This window comes from Pituophis catenifer, unplaced genomic scaffold, assembly GCF_029215685.1.
Source record: "Pituophis catenifer annectens isolate HBS135680 unplaced genomic scaffold, rPitCat1.0.hap2 SCAF_2, whole genome shotgun sequence".
Lineage (NCBI taxonomy): Eukaryota > Metazoa > Chordata > Lepidosauria > Squamata > Colubridae > Pituophis > Pituophis catenifer.
The window spans coordinates 179,465,621-179,490,109 of record NW_027256882.1 but is presented as its reverse complement, the minus strand read 5'-3'; the positions used below and the strand labels follow the sequence as shown (position 1 = coordinate 179,490,109).

General features: G+C 39.8%; 1 protein-coding gene across 2 annotated transcripts in view; it reads right to left on the bottom strand.

The window, feature by feature from the left end:
• The window catches only part of CC2D1A (coiled-coil and C2 domain containing 1A), a 57,289-nt gene that overhangs the window by 20,060 nt on the left and 12,740 nt on the right, over positions 1-24,489 (bottom strand). For both annotated transcript variants that reach the window (XM_070938207.1, XM_070938206.1), the window contains exons 8-18: positions 22,061-22,185; positions 20,790-20,862; positions 18,778-18,891; positions 16,522-16,652; positions 15,292-15,364; positions 13,155-13,270; positions 8,905-9,037; positions 7,940-8,112; positions 6,294-6,416; positions 3,416-3,474; positions 1,755-1,871 (exon numbers count right to left, since the gene is read on the bottom strand). In XM_070938207.1, the coding sequence (XP_070794308.1) occupies positions 1,755-1,871; positions 3,416-3,474; positions 6,294-6,416; positions 7,940-8,112; positions 8,905-9,037; positions 13,155-13,270; positions 15,292-15,364; positions 16,522-16,652; positions 18,778-18,891; positions 20,790-20,862; positions 22,061-22,185 (1,237 nt within the window). The remainder of the gene's footprint in view (positions 1-1,754; positions 1,872-3,415; positions 3,475-6,293; positions 6,417-7,939; positions 8,113-8,904; positions 9,038-13,154; positions 13,271-15,291; positions 15,365-16,521; positions 16,653-18,777; positions 18,892-20,789; positions 20,863-22,060; positions 22,186-24,489) is intronic.

Below are 24,489 nucleotides of genomic sequence, written 5' to 3'. Positions count from 1 at the left end.
TGGGGGCAGATGGTAATTGAAGATACTGAATATACTGTTGGAAGCAGGACTTGATGTTACCCTAACATGGTCGATGGAATTAACAATCTAGTTGAAAGACATTACAGAAGATACTATATGGAATACAAATTTAAAGTCATTTGAGGGTTTTATTTATATATGGAAATATCTTTTAGTGATATAGGCAGAAGAATAAAGATATTAAATATATTATGTATGGTAGACCTGTAGGATAGTGGGTGAAATAAAATTGACATGGTACAAGGTGATAGGTAATGTTACTGATTGCTTAGTTCAGGAAAAGGGATGTTATGTTTAGATATTAATATACTTAAAAGATTTGAGTTAAGAGATATACGTATGGGGGTGGATTATGAGTAGAATAAATGCCAAATTAGGATTTATTATATAGTTTCATAGCCAAATGTTGTTTGAAACGTATAGTATGCGGGGGACATAATAATAATGCTAGAAAGAAATGTTTAGCACATAGGGGGTGGTGTAAAAGGGTGGTAAAGTATTATATAATGTGATATTAATTTGGATTTCATCTTGCAGAAGCCATGGGGGGAGGGGAGGGGGAGGGGGGGTTAGGGAGTGGGGGGGGGGAAAGGGGGAAAATTTGTATTTGAAAAACTTTTTCAATTAAAAAAAAAAATTCAGACACTTGGCAACGGGTTCATATTTATGACAGTTGCAGTGTCCCAAGGTCAAGTGATCACCTTTTGCGACCTTCTCACAATGCCAATAGGGAACCCAGGTTTACTTAACAATTGGGTTACTAACTTATCAACTGCAGTGATTCACTTAACAACTGTGGCAAGAAAGGTCATAAAATGGAGCAAGAACTGCCTGTAATGGGCTTTTCCCCTTTGTCTTGTACAATAGCTACACATTTGAAATCCTTTTTAGCTCCCTGCCATGAAAATACCTTTGCTTTCTATTTTTGTTGTAAGTGCTAGACACTGAGCCAGATCTATTTAAGTGAACAGTCCCCTGACGAGGGATGTCCATTATCCCTAAAAGAAATCTAGGAAAAAAAGAGAAAACCCAGCGCCATTTATCCTTATGATAAGTCCCCAATCCTTGTGTTCTTCCTCTTTTTCCTACTGTCAAATCCTCAAAACAGTCATAGATTAGCATAATCAAGGATGAGCGCAGTCATTAAAAATGCATATAGGATATATCAAGAGTAAAAATAAATTCTAAACAATTTAACTGGGTCTTACTATTGTGTCTTCCAAGCCCCTTCCACAATACCATTCAAGTCCTATGCCAGCAAAATAATTATAATCCCCACTTTAAGAATCTGGGCTTGTTGTTCTAAAGCCCCAGACCCACGTCAAGGCTGGCAAATTTGCAACTCATTCAGGTCACAGAAACAATTCACAAAATCAATTTAAACCATGATGGGCTTCTTGCAGCCTTCAATAGTATTATCTCAATGCTTTGATTAAAATGCAATCTGTGAATTTGGCAATATACCAAATTCAAACTGTGGCCATTTCTACCCTGTGTCAAACTGGGGATAGTTCTTCCTCACTCCTAAACCCTACCTTGCTGGCACTACTGAACATTCAATTGTGGCAATCTTATGAAGACTGGATTGCACTCTTCTGGATTGTTAATTGTTGGGGCTCAGAGAGAAACTTAATCAGGATGTCCAAAACCTGAAACCACTTCTGATGAGGAAAATAACTGAAAAGCATTTCCTAGCAGGGAAAAATTCCCATAATCATGACAAGTTCACACACTTGATCATACTGAAAGTCCGCTGCTCATAATGATATTTTGGAAGTGGAAATCCTTTGGTGTGTGCTTGTTTTAAGATCTCCATATTTTTTTTGCAGTCTTCAGCCATCTTCTCAAATCTGGAGAGGGGAAGACCAAAACAAACATCTAGTTTGAATCATCTATCTGATTCATGAAATTTAACCAGACACCCTTCACATGCTCAGCTGGATGGCATGTTAACAGCCCGTTTACACAATGAATTGCACTGTGTAAATTTGGAGACTATGTTACCATTATCATTTTGTAAGTTGTCCAGAGTCGCTTCAACAGTGAGATGGGCAGCATATAAATTTACTTATTAAATAAATAAAATATTACAACATGTGAAGTGACTACTGAAGCAAAGCGATCATCTAAAACTGTGGATGGTTGCGCTATAAAAGCAGGAATACACTGAAAATGTCACAGCACTAGATAGGCTATATCAGAAACAAGATTAGGTAACTCTAGACCCCAGTAAAAATTAGCTTTTAGTTAAACAAGAAGCTGCAGGTTTCCCCATTACCAATGAAGGAGCCCACACTGAATCATACAAAGAAAATCAGAAACTCTCTGTCCTAATGAGACATCACTGAAGACTTATTCCTAAAAAGTCCTCAGGAATGGCCAGAATGCAAATAAAGCAAACACAAATACAAATAAGATAAATAATATAAACAGAGATAATAGTGGTATTAGTTGAGAGCAATTCAGTTGCTGGAATTCTTCCAATCCCATCCTTTTCATCGCAATGCATTTTCTATAGAAACTTTGGCTTTTTAGATAGCTGCCAAAGAATATGAAAATACCCAGAGAATTCAGTCTACAATAGTTAATTTTGACCCCAGCAAACAGAAGCAGTATTATTTGCAAACAGTGAATAAAACTGGAACTTCTCCAGCCACAGCTAACTGGCAGTGGATCTTGACGTCTGGGAACAAGTTGTGTTTTGCGAACTGCGTTGGCAAAGTAGAACATTCCATGCAAACCAGAGTGTTTTGCATCAGTATTGGTCCCAGATCTGTCTAGCGAATGCAAATTTTTACCAAACACTGAGTAACACATCAGGCATATGATCCATGAATCATGCCATAAAAGCTATATACAAAAACGGACCTTTAGAGGTGAAAAAGATGGGACACATAGGGAAGATGTGATGCTTTAGATGTGGTACCTGAGAAGATTTAGTTATATTCTCATGATCTGGGGCAAAGAAGATCACTTCATCATTTACTGCTGTTTTCTAATTATTACTTTTGATTTAGGAGCTAGCTCTCCTTAGCGTAAACAGCAACTAAGGTTTTAAACAGTAATATTTTCCAGCATGGTTTGAGAGATGCTGTGAGTGAACCTATTGCATGAAAACATGCTTCTTGTCTGACTTGGCCTCTCCTGATTATTGATTATTTTTTCCAAGAAGTTGCAGCTTTTCCTAAGGCAAAAGGCTTACTGTTATCTTTAATTACTCTATAATTTGCTTCAGGAATCTTTGTGGTTGTTTTCTCAAATCCAAAGGAAATCTAGTCAATGGCTTAACTCCCCAAAGGAATATTCATTACAACAAGGACATGTCTAGCCAATGTGAAGATTGTATAACAGTAACAGAAGAGAAGCGTATTGGTAAGTTTACGGATATACTTACTTGATGGTTTCTGTGATGTTTCCTAAGTGGGTGAACTGCTTTGAGTAACTGATGCACATCTGGAACAAAAAGGAAGCCACATGAGGAACAGACAAACATGTGATAGATTTGGCTGCCTCCTCTCCATTCAAAATCCCTCAGGCAACACTCATATTCCTTCCCTTAATAAGCCCAACTCTTACGCAAGAGTCTGCAGCTTCCTTCCTCACTGAACCCAGGAACATATTTTTGATGTAATCCATCCCTCATCCAGTAGCTGTAGTTAACTCTATCCTGGGCCTTGTGGACAACCTATTCACAGTTGCTACTGGCTGTCAGAACTGAATCTTTGGGGAGATCAACAGACACGTATATGATCCACTCCAATCTGATGTGCGGGAGCTAGATCTCTTTAGGTAGAGATTACTGGACCATCACCAGTTTCTGCAGAGCATGGTGCACTGAAGAGGGCACAGAACTGGCAAACAGAATATTTCCACCTTTCCCTCACTGTCTTAGCTTTCTGCTAAACAACACAGGATGTAGAACATGAAACCAGGACACTCTGGAAGTTGTTACACATCATGTGCAAATAAGCCAGCGGTGAAATCCATTTACCTTTACTACCAGTTTGGGAACGGGAGCGTGCGGGAGTGTGGACGCACACTATGTGCACATGCACCTCTTCTGCACATGCGCAGAGGGTCAAAAATGGGACATAATGATGTCCTGGAGGGTGGGAGGAGCCTCCAGCCGCCAGTGCTACTAGTTCGTGTGAGCCGGATAGATCCGGCTGGATTTCACCACTGAAATGAGCTGAACATTTACATTTTCAAAGCATTAGATCACAAATAGTATTTCAGAAACTGCTACCTCATAGTGCTAAAGGGGCTTGCGCATCCCAATGATGCTGTAAGGCAGGCCTGTAAAACAGGCCAGATGCATCATGCGCAAGGCCATGCCTACCCCAGCTCCGCGAAGAGGACAAACATCGTGATATGTCATGTGACGGCAACATGACACTGCAAGTTTGACACCCATTCTCTAAGGCTATATTGCTGGGAGTGGATCCTAAAGAAGGATGACCCATGATGGGTGCATCACAGATGGAGGAACAGACTAAATACAATCCAGTGGAATGGGAAATGACAAGAACACCATGTTGGCATGATACTTCAAGATGGGAGGTATTTAACAGGTGACTAGGGAAGAGCAGAGGGAAAATACAAATAGTACTGGTGCTGGCTTTGACAAGCAAAGTCAGTGGGGAAGTCAGCCGGAGATTGTAAATGACGATCATGTGATGTTGCATCTAATGGCCCGGCAGGATTCACTTAAATATGTCAAGCGAAACTACTGCAACTGCTCTGGTAAGTTGATGCAGTCACCTGATGCCACGCTTTATGATCATGTCACTTAGCATAGAGTTTCCAGTCCAATTACTTTCATTAAGTGAGGACTACTTGTACTAGGGAGAACAATACCACAGATTTAGGCAAAATGCAGAGAAATCACAAATACTGTTAACACCTGGCTGTAAATGCTGGACAAAGAAAAATAGATATCTCTGAATTATGGTACTGGAGAAAAATGTTGAGAGTACCTTGGACCACAAGAAGAATCCAAATGTAATTCTACATAAAGAAGAACAAGTCTTCTCACTGGAAAACTAATAAGGGAGCTAAAAGCTTGATATTTTGGACAGTTTGAAGAGAACAGTCTTTGTGGGTAATTGCTAATACTTAGGAAAATCAAAGGCAATCAAAATGCGGTCAACAGAAGTCAAGGTTATTAGATGCTATCTCTGATAGTGACAATATAATCTTATACAATTCAATTCAAAGCCTTTATTGTCATTGTTCATCATGTATACAACGAAATTGGTTTAGCCTCTACTAGTGCAGTCCATACAAGAATACAAGACAACATGAACAATATAAAGAATAATCCTTATTCAAGTAGTTAGGGGGGAAAAAACTAGTCATACGTTTCCATATGTACGTCATAGTATTCACATACTCAAAATAATTCTTGCTAACAGACAATCCTGCTAAAATGATATCCATTGGTTCATTAAAAAGTGGATGTAACTGAACAGCAATGAAGTGAGAATCAAGTGAATGACTTTAGGCAGTTTTTATTTTCTTTTTTAAAGTTTCTATTTTAAAAACCACTGAACTGCCTCCAAATAAATTCTTTCCTTACACACATAACTTCTCTAATATCCCTTGGAATGGTAAACAACCTAAGAAGCCAAGTTCATCTTGGCCCAGACATCTGCTCCATATATGAAACAGGATTTTTAAAACAAAAGTAGCAAGTAGACAAACAATTCCACCCACTCCTAGTCTACCACCTAACTCTTTACCTGAACACGGTTTATACCAAACATGAGTTTGGTGAGAGAAAAACTGCTTAAAGAATGCAGAGACATTTTCTCACCTAATTCCACACATCCTTTTGGATGAAATTCTCACTTCCCACCGCAAAAATGCACACATACATGCATACTGACAAGTCAGGTAAACAACAAATGTGGCTGCTACCATTAAAATTTTGCCTCCCATAAAAGCTCTTTTAAATCAGACTCTCTTTCTAAGGGGCTGGACTCTTCTCCAGACGTACTGGATTATAACCAAAGGCCAGCAGGCTCCCTGAATAATTTAGGAGTTGACGTCCAGCACATTTAGAGAGAGGGCCTTTAGGCTACAACCCTTCTTCATCATTTCTGTCCAAGATCCAAAAAGAACGATCAGAAAAATGGTTTGGATGAAGAATGAAAGAACTACAAGGGTATAGGAAGAACTATGTACACAGTAAGGAAAGGTTAGAATCTCTTTTATCTCATCTCTTAGAAGAGAAGAGCTTCATGCCCCTTTCAGGCTTCAGCTTTTACTACCTCATGCTGCTGTCTCATTAGCTTCACAAGCTCAGTGTACTGGGCAGCTGTTGCTGGGGAAATGTTGGCTCCACTGCGCTGCACAAGCATGAATTCTTCCTTGTTCACAGGAGCCGAAGGCACCTAAATGAAGGAAAGAAGAAAGCAAACATTGGAATTAATCACTTCTAAAATACTATGTCTTAATAGATGCCATTTTTTATATCCCAGCAAGGGGAAATCATATTGGGGCTGTTTTACTTAAACCAAATCGATCTCTACAAAAAACTGATGTAGGCTTTTCTTGATCATGGAGGAAGAGCCTTGGTGGTGCAACGGACTAAAGTGCTGTTAAGTAGCACTTAGCTGCCAGCTGCCTGCAATTACGGCAAGTTCAAATCTCACCAGGCTCAAGGTTGACTCAGCCTTCCATTCTTCCGAGGTAGGTAAAATGAGAACCCGGATTGTGGGGGCAATAAGCTGACTTTGTATAAAAAAGAACACCGCTGGGGGGGGGGGGGGCGAAAGCCCTACTAAGCAGGTATATACAAAAGTATGAAGGCTATTGCTTAACGCATTGTAAGATGCCCTGAGTCTCTGGAGAAGGGCGGCATATAAATCAAACCAATAAAAATAAACAATAATAAATAAATAGCAGAACTGCTATACTTCAGCAATTTATCCTGAGGAGAGTTGCAGAAATATTCTGCACCAACCAGAGACTCTAAGAAGATACTTAGCTGGAGGCCCTTTTCTGACAAGGGACCATAGGAATGTAATATAGGGAGTACAATGGGCTCAAATTCCAGCCCATTATCCAACTGTCAGGCTTTCGGTGAAACTCTCATTGTCCCCTAAACTTTCCTCCAAACCTGTTTGGCTTGCACCTCATTTTTCTCCTCAAGGGGGAAATAGAGGACAGAATTAAAATCAGTCAGCACTAAGAGGATCGGCTCCACTTTGCCCAGGCTCCATTCTCCCACTTCAAAGAGAAAGCCAAGTCCTCTCTGCAGGAGGATTTCAGAATAATGGTATTGAACAAACAAACAAACAAAAAGCCTTGGTGTGAAACTTCTGGCTAGAGATGAGGCTTTATTTCTGAAAGCCCAGTTCCTAACATGATCTGGCAAATCCATGGAGGTGAAGGACCAGTCCTCCAATCTGATTCAGTTTCCATACCTGACATAAGAACTGTCCTGCTGGGTCAGACCAATTCATTTTGATTTGGCACAGGTTCTATTGGCCTGATCCTTCTTACAAAGATGACATTCATTTGTACATTTGAAAACTTAAGCCATACCTAACTGAAATGAAGATTTCGACAGCCGCCGTTTCTTTAAAATCAAAAATGGCAAAACAGAGTAAAATCCTGGCTGCAGGCACTCAGATTAAATGAAAACATCCAATTGGCCAAAATCTTCTGAGATTACAATATTCTTGCATGAGATCATTAAAATCTCATCAGATTTCAGGCATTTCCTTGAGCTGAAAAAGTTGCCAAACTCATTTTAAATGAAGTTGTCTTGGAAATTTCATAACCCAGATACTCCAATTTCTGCCATCAAAATTGCTTCACACTTAAAAGAAGATTGTACTAAACAAATGGGATGTTTACAGATCATCTATGAGTCACGCTCCCTCCCTAGATGGACAGAAAAACAACTTGCCTTACTTATGTCGACGGGAAGCCCACTTTGTGATGCCTCAATCATGGGGTCCAGCCCTTTGGCCTGACATAAGAACAGCTTGGCCCCCTCAATGTCATTCCGCTGCTTTGCTCGGAGAGCTGCCTGTCTCAATTGCTTCTTCCGGTTTTCTAAGAAGGTCAACTGCTGTTGAGCTGCAGAGATGAATGGCAAGCAGAGGAAATACTATTCAGAGTAATTGGTAAACCCAAGAAAGGAAATTTTCCATGTGGATGAGGGAAATTCGTTGTACAATCCATTCTCTAATTTGGTCATGCTCTGTGCAAAACAGTTGCCATTTAACAACAGCACGGTTAGTATGAGAAGACATGTACTCAGATGATTTTGAAGATTTGTAAATCTATCCCCTTCTCAGGTCTTGCTATATTGCCTCAGTGTGATGGGTATGTGTGTGTGTGTGTGTGTGTGTGTGTGTGTGTGTGTGTGTGTGCTCCTGGGAGGAATGAGTGAAGAATGTGTACACCAAGAAGATATACTCCCAACAAGAACACCCAATGGTGAAGGTCATCCTAGCTATCTAACTAAAGCGTTTAGGTACCTATTATTGGGCAGACGTGATACACGATGCAGGAAGGGAAAAGCTAAAGCGTAATTTCATACTGCATGGTTGAGAGAAAGCAAGGAGAAACCTATAAAGGAACTAATACAGTATGTAGTTGGAGAGTTGCACCAGTACCCAAATATAGGAGAAATTTCTTGAGAAGTTCTGTCCATCCTAGTCAACCACCTGATCATCACCGAAAAGTGCAATGGAACAGATACTTAAATTTGCCTACTTTCTTCTTCCGTCTCTGACTCACAATCTTTATGCACTCCAAAGAATGCAAGCCACAGGTTTACATTATTGACTGGGTTGAGGACACCAGCAGCAAGATGATGCAGAAGAAAAAGGAAATGAGTACAATAAAAAAAAAAAAAACACTTACCTTTTGCAATCATCTTTGGGGCACTTTTACCAGTTGGGACTGGTTTTGCAAGGGCAGCTTGTGGGCCTGGCTGATGGGACAGTTTCGGCTGAACTGAGGGGGGCATCTTGGATGACGCTGGAGAGGTGTCAGGCTGAAAGAGCAAGGATTATGCCTATGAAATAGTTCCTTATGTGATTCAGCACCAATGTAACAATGGTATATTTCCACAGTTTAAGAAGTCCAAACAGTATTGGAGGTATGGCAGATGCTTTCACAGGTATCTATTGAAGAATGCATTACTGCAATAAAATGCAAGAGCCTTGATGGTACAGTGGTTAATGCACCCTGTTATTAACACAGCTGCCTGCAATTTCTGCTGGTTCGAATCTCTCCAAGGCTCAAGGTTGACTCAGCCTTCCATCCTTTCTAAGGTAGGTGAAATGAGGACCCAGTTTGTGGGGGCAATAAGCTGACTTTGTATAAAAATATACAAAAGAATGAAGGCTATTGCTTAACGCATTGTAAGCCGCCCTGAGTCTCCGGAGAAGACTCAATAAATCAAATAAATCAAATAAAAAAAATAAAAATAAAAAAAAAATCACACAATCCTAGAATTGCCAAGGGCAATTTAGATCAGCAAGGCCAACCACCTGCTCAGTTCAAGACTCCAAAAGGAACCCACTACTTATCCAGATAATTGGTTCCACTATCAAACTGCTCATATCCCATTTTTTTTTCTTTTAACATTCAGTTGAGATCTGCTTTTTTATCATTCATTCCCTGTGTAGCATGCTGGAACAAGGGCTTTGACTACTCTGTCACATCCTTTCAGATATTTGAAAAGTGCTAGGAAATCCACACACACACACCCCAGTCATCTTTTTTCCAAGGCTAAACATACTCAGCATACACACTAAACATACACTTAAATCTCCCTTCAGGCTCCAGTGCCCAGCCCTGATCATTCTTGCTCCCATTTTCTCTTCTAAGGTGTGGTAATCAGAACTGGCCATAATACTCAAAGTGGGTCTGACCCATGCAGAACAAAGTGAAACAATGACTTTCTCTAACTTCTAAAGTGCCTTTGCCTTTTTTCCTGTCCAGATTACAGAATAACAGAGCTACAAGGGACTTTGGAGGTCTTCCAGTCCAACCCCCTACATAAGCAGGAGACCCTCTAACATTCCAGGTAAATGGCTTTCCAATCTCTTCTTTAAAAAACTCCAGGAACTCCCACAACAATCTTGCCTCCTCATGTTCAGCTTGAGACAATTATTCCAAATTCTTTTTCAAAAATACTGTTACCAAACCAGATATTTCCCATCTACACGTGTGCACTTCATTTCTATTTCATTCTATTACTTTTAATCGATTTCGCTCATCTATCAAGATTGCTTTAGAATCTATTTCAGTCTTCTTTTGAACATTATTTCTATAATGTTCTTCCTCTCAGCGGAAGACCCCAAAGATGAAACCATCCCCCCCCAAAAAAACAAATGAGGTTTAAAAGCAATAAATATAAAAAATTAAAATAAGTTCATCATAAGAAACAAAGAAAGCAAATCAAGCAATCTAAAAGATACCCAGATTCTGGAGTAGCAAACAAACACTCCTCAGAAATTGCATAATTGGGGTGCTGTCATTGAGAAGGTTCCACTCTTGGCCACTACACTGTAAGCCAAACTTGCTAATAGACCATAAGCAGGGCTTTCCTGTCTCTAATCTCAATTGTTGAGATGGATGGTATTGGGATCTGTCACTTTTGATCAACCTTTTAAACCAAGTCCAGTAAATCACAGTGATCTAGATTTCCAAGACCAATGATATGTGGTCCCTGTTATCCTATTTACAATGCCCTTGTTGTAGCTTCCAGACCTTTTCCAAACACCTCCAAAGGATGAGTGGGAATCCAGTCAAGGTTATATTATGGTATGGATCTCTGATCAAAGCTAATCTGATCCAGATTGAGTCATAGTGGTGCACTAGCTGAAACTGGGTACAGATCCTTCTTACCAATAAGGTCACCTGTGCCTCTAGTGACAGACTGGCATTAAGGACACTTCCCAAACCACACATCTTTTCCTTTAGAAGGAAAACTACATCATTCAGAAAACGACCACCTGTGGCCAGGCCTGAGGACCATTTGAACCCAAAACCTCTGAAAGGTTTTGGGTTCAAATGGTCACTCTAGCAAAATGGCTTTCAGTGCTAAAATCTAGATTACACAAATGGCATGACCCTGTTATCAACGGAACTGCAAAAAAGAACACTAATTATTCTTCAAATATTTGGGCTTAATTAATATATGCATGCAAGTTAGTTAGGTGTCAGCAAGACAGACCTGTGTCCTGTTAACTGCACAAAAGTTTGACATAGTCATAATCTGAATCTCTTCAAAGCATAGTCTTGCTATTTCTTCGATCCACTACATCCACTTTACCTGTTGTCCTCCCCTTCTACTTTTCTCAACCTTGCCAACCCTAGTTATTTGCTTTTTTTTTTTTTAAGTCACTACCAAAGTGCTATTTTAATAGAAAGATAGCCATCCCAGCTCTCAAGAAGATAGAGGAGAGAACTCCTCAGTTATGACCATTTTGGCCAAGTAGAATACTGATCTTTTGTAACAGCCTTTTTGGTGAGCCCTTGTTGTTGGAATATGTCTGGCCCTTCTTGTTAACTGCAAATTTTGCCTGAAGGGGAAAGTGGAAAATGGCACTGTGCCTAGGTTCCCACTAGGTTTGCTTCAAGTGTACACATGCTGAGTTAGGATGTCAAGGATCCCTCAATATGTACAATATGAGGTTCAGGGAGGGGACAGGAGACAGTCATTGTTCTACTCTTCAGCAACAGATTGCCCCCTTCCCCTCCCGAGGCCAGCTAACTCTTTCCCTGTGATGGTGGGTAGGAGAGTTGAAGACCCCAAACACTGTATTTTACTTAGCTGCCTTCCCCAACCATATCTCACTTCATAAAAACTTCTTGGTAGTTTTAAACTCTAATTCATAAGAACTGTTCTTTACAAGCTTTTCAGATTTGTTTTTAAACTTTCTATTTCTTGGTTTCTATCACCTTTTCACTCTTGCAATTTCAAATCACACATCCTCCTCTGTTCAAATAATCCCACGTTCCAAAATAAACCTCGTTCCTCCCAACTTTTTCATAATTAGCCAAAAATACAAAGTCACACCTTTGCTAGGAAAACATATTACCTCCATGGTATTTGTGGTTGGTTTTTGCTCCCTTTAGTTTTTAAATTTCAAATCACTGTTTGCTAAGATACAAAGTGCATCAAATTCAGTTATCTTTAAGGCGCAAGACACTCTTTCACATAACAATATGCACCTCATTTTCACACACTCATTTCAATAATTTTATATGCCCTTATATATATGATTTTAATTTATCTCAGTGCTTATTCAACAAAGTAAGGCTTTTCCCCTCAGTGTTTTCTGGCTTTCTACTTTTGGGAATGTCAATTTTTCCTCCATGTCCAGAGTTTAACATTACAGATCTGTAAGATTCTGTCTGTATAATTCCCAGGATGCGCTATAAATGCAAGAGTGAAAATTAGCAGACACATAGTGAAGCTCTCTTCTTCTCACATGTACTTGTCAAACTTTATGAAATCAACTTAGCACTCCCAAGTGGGAGATGAAGGAACATCTTTTCTCATATCTTGCTTTAGTTGTGCAACATAGTAAGAAGTACAGTATGGCATAATGTTTCTATTCAAGATGATCTTTGGCTCTGACTAAGGAAAAACCTAGATGATTTTGATTAAACTTCCTCCTACCTCTGCACAGTAAGATAATTAGAGGAAAGTTTTTCTTCTTTGCCTCTTGCAAGTTCATTTGTCACCTGCAGAAGAAAAGGGGCCCTCTCTTTTGCAACTTTGAAAGTCATCCTGTGATACAGAGGCTCCATTCCTCCCGGACTATTCTAGCAAGAGGTGGCAGGAACTGCAACATACTGCTGGCATTCCTGATAAACAATACCAACCAAAGCAGACATGAAAGGCTGACGTGGGTCAGGTTTGTGAGCACTTTGTCTTTTTTACAATATAAGGTGCAATTGATGAAGGTAATTTAAGAGGTGATTGTGTTGGTTAGACAATTTAAAATAAAAAAGGAAAGAATATAATCAATTCCACCCAGAGAAGGTGGCAGTTACAAACAGGTGGAAATATTGTATACTCCCAATTTATACCCAGTTCTGTCAACCATGGCACACACATGTTGGAGAAAAGCATTTAAGATCTTGCCTAGTACCTTTTTTGTCTCTTCTGCATCTTCATCCTCGTTTGCTAGTTTCATTGCTGTTTCAAGGATCCCTCCCAAACTCTGATCTCCTGGCAAAGATTCCATTCCTTGGATGGGAGGGAAACCTGCCAAAGAAGACAAAAAGCTAAAGGTGAAAAGACAGTTAATTTAAAAATGGCATCATTGCCAGCTGCTTGCTGTCATTCTTGGCTACTTGGCAGTGACTCATTCACTAATTAGTAAGGAATCAATTTCTTCATGTATTTGAATAAAACTATAGAGTTTTATCTACTCAAGAGTGCCATAGACTACAATTAGATTTCCAAGGTGCCATTCACAGAACTGAAGATTTTGTGCTAAAAAAAGAGCACAACTGAGATCACAGCCTTTGCGCTTATGAATGGAAACGAAGTCCACATGGGTTTCAGCTATTTTGGCATTGGTTGCTTTGAAAAACTATAGAAATCCTTTCCCAACCTGAGACTCCCTCAGATATATTGCGTTACAGCTCCCAACATTTCCAGCCAGTATTATTATTGTTAGCCAGAATTGCTCTGAGAGGTCTCTAAATTTGATAAATAAATAATGAAAACTGAAAATTCAACACTGTGGGATGGCACTAGGTTGGCACAGGTAAAGTCAGAGTTAGAAATATCATCTATTTGGGAATTGTTTTGTGTTCTTGCATTATACTATTGTAACAGGACGGCATTCATAAAACATGTCTTTTTCTTCCCTCAAATCAAGAGGATGCTTCTGTAAGCATGTTATAGGCTGGATGCAATAATATATATTACATTCTATCACCATCTTTGTACATCCCAAAGGTGCTTTTTCAAGAGGCAACTGGACTTTCTGGTTTTTCTTTGAAGACATTTGCTTCTCATCCAAGAAGTTTCTTCAGCTCTGACTGGATGGTGGGGAATGGGACAGGGATTTACACTTCTTGCAGACAGCTGGTCATTTGCATTCTTTTAGCAAGTCGTTGAGGCCACCTAGAGGTTTATCTGTGCCATCAGGGTCACCTGAGTAGTGTGACTGATGTGGAGTCTTCTTGGAACTGTTGAAAGGACTGTGTTGTAGACTGGAAATAGATCAAATCCCTCCCCTCTGTTGAAAGAGGACCATTCAATTTTGACATAGATGGCTTCTTTGACCCCTCTTTCAAACCAGCGGTCCTCTCTGCCCAAAATGTGGACTTTGCTGTCTTCAAAAGAGTGGCCTGTATATTTTAAATGCAGATGGATTGCTGAATCTAGTCTTGATGGTTTTGTTCTCCTATGTTGTGCCATGTGCTTATGAAGTGGTTGTTTTGTTTCTCCAATGTACAGATCTGCACATGGCTCACTGCATATGCAGTACAATGCAAGGAGTATAAATCCTTCCATTCCCCACCATCCAGCAAGCAAAGAAAGAAAAATGGTGGGGTGAAGACATTTCCAAGCACCTGGTGATCTTCCCTGCCAGCTTGCCCACTGACTTTGCTTGTAGGAAGCTGGCAGAGGTCAGTGATCACATAACTACAGGATGCTGCAACTGATGATCATAAATGCAAGCTGGTTGCCAAATACCCACATTTTGTTCGCCTGATCATGAGGGTGTTGTAATGACTGGAATTTTGAGGACCATTTATAAGTTTATAAGTCCCTTCATTCAGTGCCATCACAACTTTGAACAGTCACTGAACAAATGGTCGTAACTCAAAGACTACCTGTAGAAAATTATGAAAGGCAAAGAAGCTTCCCTAAAAGCGTTCCAGAAAGCAGTCTCTGCTCACAGAGGCCAATGGTGAGACCAAGCAGTCTTGATTAGCACTCATGTGAACACAAATCTGTCTAATCAAGCAAAGCAAAGCCTCAAATGAACTGACATACTTCAGGCTGAAAAAAGAACTCTCACATGCTGTATATAAAAAGATTCTTGCATAGCCAACCAGGAGTGGGTAAAGTTTAAAACTCTCTTTAATGTGAGTAGGAGAGCTTAGCAGGGGAGTTTTCAAAAAGGACAAGGCTACCTGTAGATGGAAGAGATGTGATCTGCTCCATTACCTGCCATACTCCTGGATATGTTTTCCTAACCCTGACACCGAAAGTCTAGAAAAATCCTAAAGCAAACAACGTAACCAGCAGAATTGGAAATTAAATACCTGGTGGCACAGGAAGATCAGCAAACTCCACAGGTTTCCCAGCTTTATGAGCTCTGATGGCCTCTTGATATTGCTGGGAGAATAAAAAAAAAAGCAATAAGCTACAAGATTCCTTTAAGAATATGGTATTTGTATAACAAGATTGGTTCTGTCCAAATGGTTGCTTATAGTATTATTTTTACATCTTCATCAGGAGCATCAAGAGTATTCTCAAATAATCATTCAGTCAATACTACTAAGAAACAATATAACAGCTCTCTTGATATATTCCATATAACTCCTAGGATGCTGGCAACAACAAATGGGATTTGTAGCCCCACACACCTTGTTTGTTGTTGGAGAAGGCTACTATAAGAAGTTTTCATTAAAAGGCCTGGCTTGCTTTGCTGCCAATTGTCAATGACAACAATACCAAGGGGCTGTAATTTGAAATCTTTCTACTGCACATCAAAAGCAAGCACCATAGAATAGAATGCTCTTTGATGAGCTGCCATGGACCGTTTTAATCCATGTCACTTAAATATTGTGAAGCTATTCTGCAATTCCCTCTGGAATGTGTACTTTTTAAAATATATAAATAGGTTGCTTTGTTCAAAGACCTATCTTGTTAACTTTCTGTCTACAGTGGTGAATTTCTGAAGGAATTCAGGCTGAAATTCCCCTTTCAAGAAGCAGAAAGTCTAGAGCAAGGGGTCTCCAATCTTGGCAACTTTAAGACTTGTGGACTTCAACTCCCAGAATTCAAAGCTGGCTGAGGAATTCTGGGAGTTGAGGTCTACAAGTCTTAAAGTTGCCAAGATTGGAGACCCCTGGTCTAGAGGCTTCCTTTTTCCATAAAGAATTAAAAACAGAAGAAATGGGAGAGGGGAAAGTGGAGAGCAAACTCTAACTGTTCTGAGAATAGCCCACTAGAGATCATTTTTCTAAAGAGCAATCAAGTGGCACATTTGACAGTAATATTATAACTGATCTTAGACAATGAATATTAACAAAAGCACCAAGCTGCTTTAGTCTCCACCAGCTCCTCCTTGGAGCAAAACCCAAGTCTTGCATGGTTGCAGTATCTGTGCAATTAATAGAACCTATAAAATAATTCCACCATAGGGAGACAATAGGAAAAAACAGAAAACATTCAAGAATTTCAAATTCTGCTCTACTTGCTCTTCCGTTACAGGCCGAGGCTTGGTACAGCAAATGAACATCCAAAGTCACAATATGCAGCCACTTCACCTTCACAATCCGTTCATGCATTCTGGCCTTCCTGTCCTCTCCTTTGCTCTTTGCCTGGGCTGCTGCTGCCTTGTATCTGTCCATCCTCTGCTGCAAGGCCTCCATCATATCTCGAGGGGGGGCTGGCCTCTCTGGAAACCAAAGATAGAATTTTAGGTAGCATGCTGGCAGCGAAAGATCTATCATGTATCTTATAAAAGCTTGAGGCCTTCCAGAACCCAGGGAGATGATGATGATGATGATTATTATTATTATTATTTAATTTATTTAATTTATTTAATTTATTTATTTATTTATTTATTTATTTATTTATTTATTTATTTATTTATTTATTTATTTATTTATTTATTTATTAAATTTTTATACCACCCTTCTCCCGAAGGTCTTAGGGCGGTGTACAGCCATATTAAAACAAACATATACCCATAAAATTTAAAAAAAAACAATTTAAAATATATAAAAATTTGGCCCTTGTATTAAAAACGACAGACACCCAATTAAAATTCATTTTCTAAGCCAGCCCGGCCTGTTGGAACAAAAGAGTCTTAAGGGCACGGCAAAATGAACTCCGGGGGCAGTTCATTCCAGAGGGCAGGATATGCAGAAAAGCGCTTGGTTAGATCGCTAGGTACCAGGGGTGAAATGCTCCCGGTTCTGACCGGATCACCTGATCTGGTAGTGAGGGTGAGAGTGGCAGGTGATTTGGAGAACCGGTAGCAAAAATTCCTGCGCCCCCCCCCCATGCCCAGCAAAGCCGCGCGATCATCAGAGGCTGTTTTTTTTTTCTTTTAAAAGCATTTTTTCTACAACCTCTTCGGCTGAAAAAATGCTTTTAAAAGTTAAAAAAAAAAAAAAGCCTCTGATGATCGCATGGCTCAGCTGGGATCGTCAAGAGGCTTTTAAAAGCATTTTTTCCTGCAGCCTTTTCGGCTGAAGAGGTTGTAGAAAAAATGCTTTTAAAAGTAAAAAAAAGAAAGTTGGCTACACCCACCCAGTCACATTATCCACCACCACCACCACCAAGCCACACCCACAGAACCAGTAGTAACAAATTTTACATTTCACCACTGCTAGGTACTAAACCCAAGAGTGGTCACTTTGGACTGAGGGTGGAAGGTCACATGACCGAGGGTACCTCCCTAGAAGCAATATTTTCTAAATATTAAAAGCACAAATTTCCCTTACTTAATATTCATAGGGACTCAAAGGAAGGTTTAACTAAAGAATCATGTCTCTCATATAAAATAGTTGTTCTGTGACAGGACTCTACTGGTCTTATTAAGACACAGAGGGAGCAGAATAGAATAGGTTTAGAAAGTTTTCAACTCTTTTCACAGGTAAGTCAAGCTAGATAGTTATGAATTTTGCTTCTTTCTCTATTTGTTTTCCATTTCCTCATTCTTTGAATGAGGAACCCAATACTATCTAGTCTGAGAGGTCCAGGAAGTACCCTGAAACAAGATGTCTTTTTGTAGGAAAGTCACCATGCTAACCACAGACGGAAAAAGCAGCAGCAGCACATATCCCTTCACTCATACAACAAATTGAACTGCAAACTCTCTGTGTAAAAGAACATTGCATAGGGACCCTCTAACTTGGGGGCTAGGTAGTATGGGTTGTGGGAGGAAGGGTTTTCTGGGGGATTAAGGTTGCACCACAAGAACTCTGTGGTGATGGTTGGGGTGACAGAGCGTGAGTTGTTTTGAGAGAACACGGCCACAGTCTCTTATCCTATTGGGCTAGACCTATAAAGTCCTTTATGGCATGCAGCCAAGTTATTTGAGGGACAACCTCTCTGATTATCAGATATGGCAGAAATGGCATAGTCCCAATCTCATTTATTAGGAAGTGCCATATGGTGGGACCCAGGAAGAGCGTCTTTTTCTTGTGGTGGCCACCCTTTGAGTCAACATCCCCTTCCTCCCTGAGTTTAGGTTGGTCCTCACCCTGCTGGCTTTCTGTGCAGCCTTAAAGACATGGTTGTCTCACTAAGCTGAGGGATTCAGCTGTGTGGCAGAGCCCATGCAATGGTTATATTGATTTTTTGCTGTTTGATTTGGTTGTTACTTTGGCTGTTGATTATATTCGGTATATATTATTACTATTGTAATCTGTTGTTTTATGGTATTTTAAATTGTTGTTAGATACCTAAATGAATTTGAAATGGGCAGTCATATAAATTGAAATAATAAATAAACAAAGCAGCATTATTATCAAGAAACAAGAAAAAAACCCAAAGTATTTTGGAGTTCCTACCTGCTGTCCTTGAGACTCCTTGGGCTGGATGATTTACTGCTTGAGCAAGTGGTGCTGCTGTTGCCACCGGAGTCTGTTGTACACGTGAAGATAACATCTCCTTAGGTAACTGATCTGTGAAAATCAGATAACCAACAAAAGTAAGTTAAAAAACTAATTAATCTGTCTGCATTTCAGCTCAGGAGGTAAGATGCAGTTATATCACCTGCCTCTGCCAGGCTCAAAGAACCAAGAACGACATGTGGAGTTATTTCTGAGTAGCTTTTTTATTGTTGTTCACCTACACACAGGAATCTTGCCAGACTAAAGCAATTACCTTCAATAACTGTAGGTATACTCTGTAAATTGCCAGGTAGGGTCCAACCTTGCTCTCTTCCTGTCTACCAGACATTCCAAGCTCCACTGTCTTTCTGAACTCTGGGAAACAGACCCTCCCTCCTGTGATTCTTTTTATTATTTTTATTTATTTATTTCTTTTTATTATTGCACCCCAGGCCCTAACTGGCCTCTTCTCAGCCCATCCTAACTCAGGCACTCAAAGCATACTGATCAATTCAAATATACATTAACAATGCTTTCTGCTCCAATGCAGTTGCTTGACATGGTAGAATGTAAGGAAGAGCTATGGTATCTGCCCCTGGATGGAATTTCTGAATTATATGACTTGAGAATCCACTTTATTACAAACCATGTAATGTCTTCAGATCATTCAAATAAAAGCCAGGACATAAATCCTGCAGATAAATGGAAGTTCTGAGCTGGACATGAATCTTGAAGATTTTATCATCTTTCTACAGAGATGAGAGAATTCTCAGTTCTCACCACTAAGCAGACACTACACAGTGATACCCATGTACCTTTAATATCCCCTTCTACCACAACACCCCACCTTAAAATTGCACTGAAGCAGCAGACCAAGCAGTTCAACATTAAAGTCAATTTCATTTATATCTGCCAAAGTTAGAAACAAAAGCACAGTTTGGATTCTTAGTAAGAACCTGAAATGAGGAGTCCTTGGTGCTCTCTGAGCTGGCTTATTTTCTTGCAAACTAGATAACATCCTCAGTGCTAGTAAGGAGTACTGTTTGCTGTCAGTTTATATTCTAGTGGCTTGCCTGTCAGTGTTTGTGGGGGATCGTCTTAGAGATTCTTTGGTTGGGTTGTTTGCTATTGGCTTCCTGGGCAGTTTCTTGATTGGGGTAATTGTTTATTTGATTATTGGTCTGATGTTACCTAGTTTGGGTAATGAAACGTCTGCAAGAAAACAAGCAAGCTCATAGATCACCAAGGACCCCCTGTCAACCCTGAGCTACAAATATTCTGTTTTATAAGAACCTGAAATGATGACATAAAAATTGGTATCAAGCTAAAATAGATTGCAAAATTAAAATTGTCCTTCTTTCATTGATTGCAGCTAGGACCACACAGAAGCCGCAAAGAATCAAATTCCATTAGACCTTCACCTTTTCTTTACAAGTTCCAAACACCTGCCCTACAGATATTGCAATTCTACATGCCTTAGTGTTTCACAATACCTTTGTGTAAATCAGAAACATATCCTATGCAAAGAAAAGTCTACTGAATTCCCTAATATTTATTTCCACTGAAAATAATTTATGTTCTGAAAACTGCTGAGAAATTAAGAGCTATATCCACTTCACTGTTTATACCTAGATGAAAAGCAGTTGTCACTCAAGGATTATTCCAGTGTTTTGTTAAAGCTCTGTGTTTCAGCTTTAGAATGCCTAGCTTTTATGATAACTAATATCTTGTTTGGGATTATTCCATACTTTGGGTTGAGGAACAAATCAATAAACTTCCACTTACTTCCATCTAGTAATCTGACTGATGTTTCATGTTTCAATGCAGGCATTTGATAATGAAACTCTAAAAGAAACAAGACTTACTAACTTCACTGCCATCTGATTTGACTTTCTGGTGCAAGATCTATATAATCAAATTCTCAACAAAGATAATGCCTAAGACAAATATAGCCTATTTTCCATTCTCACCTGGAGGTGGCGGCAGATTGCTGAGATCTACAGCTTCTCCTTTATCAAGAGATTCTAAAATAGGCTCAAAACTCTGAAAAACATGAATACAGGCAAGTAAGTGTTTGTTCTTCTATACACATTGTCCTCGACTTACAGCTCCTTATTTAACAACAGTTCAAAGTTATGATGGCCTCAGAAAAAGTGCTTTATGACCTGTACTTCCATTTATGCCATTGCAGCCCCACCTATGGTCACATAATTGTAATTTGAGTCAGGTAAATTACACTCTGCATCCTTTTATACTGGTTTCCAGCAAAAAAAAAAAAAAATCCATTGGAGAAGCTGGATTTGCTTAAAGACTGCGGTAAAAATGGTAATAAAATCACATCCGGTCACATGATAAGTAGTTTTACGATCGCCCCAATTTATGAAGGAAATTCCAATCCCAACTGTAAGTCAAGGATTACCTGTACATTTTTAGATAAAAAACTACTGTGACTAAGCAATTAAATTTCACATTTGAATTTTGGATGAAAAAAGCATGAAACCTAACCACTTCATAAGAGGAGTGGATCAGAGAAGTTGCCAAGCAATAGAGGAAATACAGCAGTTGCTTCATATTCTACTTACAGTTTCCCCAGCAAGTAGTTTTTACTGGCTGCATGAGACAGAAACATTCCACATTCATTATCTCTGTTATCTGTACTATCAGCCTGTCAGACAGAACCCTCTTATCCAAAGGGGGGAATATGAAAGAAGAACTACAGGAACAGTGGCAGGAGACACAGACTTTCCTGAAGCCAAAATACTACATAAGCTTTTATTTGAATGGCTGCTTTTGCATAATTGTCATAAAAACTGGACAATTCAGGCAAAGGCATCGGCCTAATTTTGGTGATGTTAGTGAAGTGAAGTGAAGTGACTCACATCAGAATCATATGATATATCTGAATGTGAGCCATCCTAGAATATAGAGCAAAACCCAACCTATGCAAATTCTAGCTTTTGTGCCTGCTCCATATATTGGTCTGGTTTATCTCTTTCTTTAAATTATACCTTTTTTCATCATCATGATTGGCTCATACATGGATTACAAAATATAGCAGCTGGGTTCCCATGTTATGCCAGGCCAAGCAAGCCACATTATTTACTGGGTATAACAAGAATTTTGAGGGCAGGTAGAAAAACAATGGAAACGTTTTCTTCCTTGCTAATTTCCCCAGTGATGATTTTTTTTTTTTCTTTTTTTAAAAAAAGTCATAGTTACTTTACTGTGAAAACACACCTACCTTTGCCAGGCGGTAATATTTGGTGGCCATTTCATTGTCACCTTCTTGTTTGGAACGCAGGGCAGCCAGTTTATATTCCCGTACTCTGGCTTGCAGGACAGCTTGAGTGCTGGAGCTCAGAGCATCTAAGGGCAAAGAGGGAAGCTGTCACAATTTATGTAGCCATCTAAGAGTGCATATATGTGCATGCATTCTACTCAACAAACCTGCACAGAAGGTAAACTGAGCATACAAAAGATTAAGTTACCCCCTAATACTAATTTTGGTGCTACAAAACTCCAGGCTCCTGAATTGGGGTTTAGTGGGAGTCCAACCCAAGCTCACGACTCTGTATGAACGGCGACTGTGAGGGTCACTCAGCACAGACTGGGGAAAGCAGAGCAGGCAAGCAGGCCTTTCTCAGGCTTGCAGCTAGTTTGTTTATTAAATTTGTTGCCACCCATCTTGCTGCAAAGCGATACTGGGTGGCTTACATTAAAAGAAATAATCATAAAAGTATTATATCTAATCACAATAAAAATAGAGATTACGACTGAAAGATGGGGAAGAAGGGAGCAGAATGAATGGGGCCCAACTAGAGCCATACTGGCATGACCCCAGAGTTTGCCCCAACGTGAAGGGGCATTCAACTCCTCCAACCAAAAAAGGTTGAATTGCCATGTGTTGAATTTCAGGTTATACAAGGTCCATGATCATAGGTAACTTCACAGAATTTTCCTTAATGGACTTCTGCTGACTAGGACTGAATGACAAGGTTTTAAGGATTTGTTTATAGGTAAGAGTTGAGATATGGGATGAAGAGATTGTTTGTTGTATTTTTACAGAAGGTGATAAGTTGTTAAAATTGTTTATCCTGATTGTATGGAGGAAGTCACTTCTTATTTATTATATTTATTTATTTATTTATCAAATTTCTATACCGCCCTACTCCTGGAGGACTCAGGGCGGTGAACAGCCAAGATAAAATACAGATAATACAAACATTAAAAGTCCCTTAAAATTATTAAATATTTTGGCCAAAACACAAATTAAAACACCCAATTTATAAAACAAATCAAACGATTTAAAAATTTAAAAGGGAGAGTTAGGCCAGGCCAGCCTGCTGAAATAAAAAAGTTTTGAGAGCACGATGAAACGTGCGCAGATCCAGGATCCTCCGTATCTCTGGGGGGAGTTCATTCCAGATGGTAGGTGCCCCCACAGAGAAGGCTCGCCCCCTGGGGGCCGCCAGTCGACACTGTTTGGCCGACGGCACCCTGAGAAGCCCCTCTCTATGGGAGCGTACTGGTCGGTGAGAGGCTATTGGTAGCAGAAGGCGGTCTCGTAAATACCCCAGTCCGATGCCATGGAGCGCTCTAAAGGTGGTAACCAAAACCTTGAAGCGCACCCGGAAGACCACCGGGAGCCAGTGCAGCTCGCGCAGGAGGGGGGTCACATGGGAGCGCCACGCTGCTCCCATAACCACCCACGCGGCCGCATTCTGGACCAGCTGGAGCCTCCGGGTGCTCCTCAAGGGGAGCCCCATGTAGAAAGCATTGCAGTAGTCCAGGTGGGAAGTAACGAGAGCATGAGTGACCGTATTTAACGAGTCCCGATCCAGAAAGGGACGCAACTGGCGAATCTGGTGGACCTGATAAAAAGTCCCCCTGGCCACGGCCGTCAAGTGCTCTTCCAAAGACAGCCGTGAGTCCAGGAGGACACCCAAGTTGCGAGCTGTCTCTGTGGGGGCCAATGACTCGCCCCCAATAGTCAGTGATGGCACCAACTGACTATATCGGGATGTCTTTCCTATTCCTATACTCTTATCTTTTTCTTTTTTGTATTCTTTTTCAATTCTTTTTGCGCTATTGTTTCTTTTTATTCTTTTATTTTTTGTAGTCTGCATTAGTTTGTGTCTGTTTAGTTATAATGTTTAATAAAAACATTATAAAAATAGAATTATAGAATTTTTCATCTTTAAATTAATAAAGCATGTAGGGAAGAAGGAAAGAATGGGAGGAAAAATTAAAGGGAGCTATCCAATTTATTTATTCATTCAATCTCTATAGCAACCCATCTCAATCCAATTCACATTGGGTGGTGAACATCATCAATTAAAACCATAAAAGCACAAAAACAGTTAGAAATAAATACTTTTTATATGTTTTACTTTTTGCTAATTTTTTTTCTTTCACTACAAGTGAGATAAAAAAAATTAAATGCTTACAAAATATTGAGTGAGTCAGTCAGTATTGTAGGCTGATTCTGCTCATTGCCAGGAGTTATGACCAGCTCAAGATTGACTCAGCCTTCCATCCTTCCAAGATGAGTAAAATGAGGATCCAGATTGTTGCGGGCAATATGCTGACCCTGTAAACCTCTTAGAGAGGGCTGTAAAGCACTGTGAAGCGGTATATAAGTCTAAATGCTATTGCTATTCCTAATTAGTT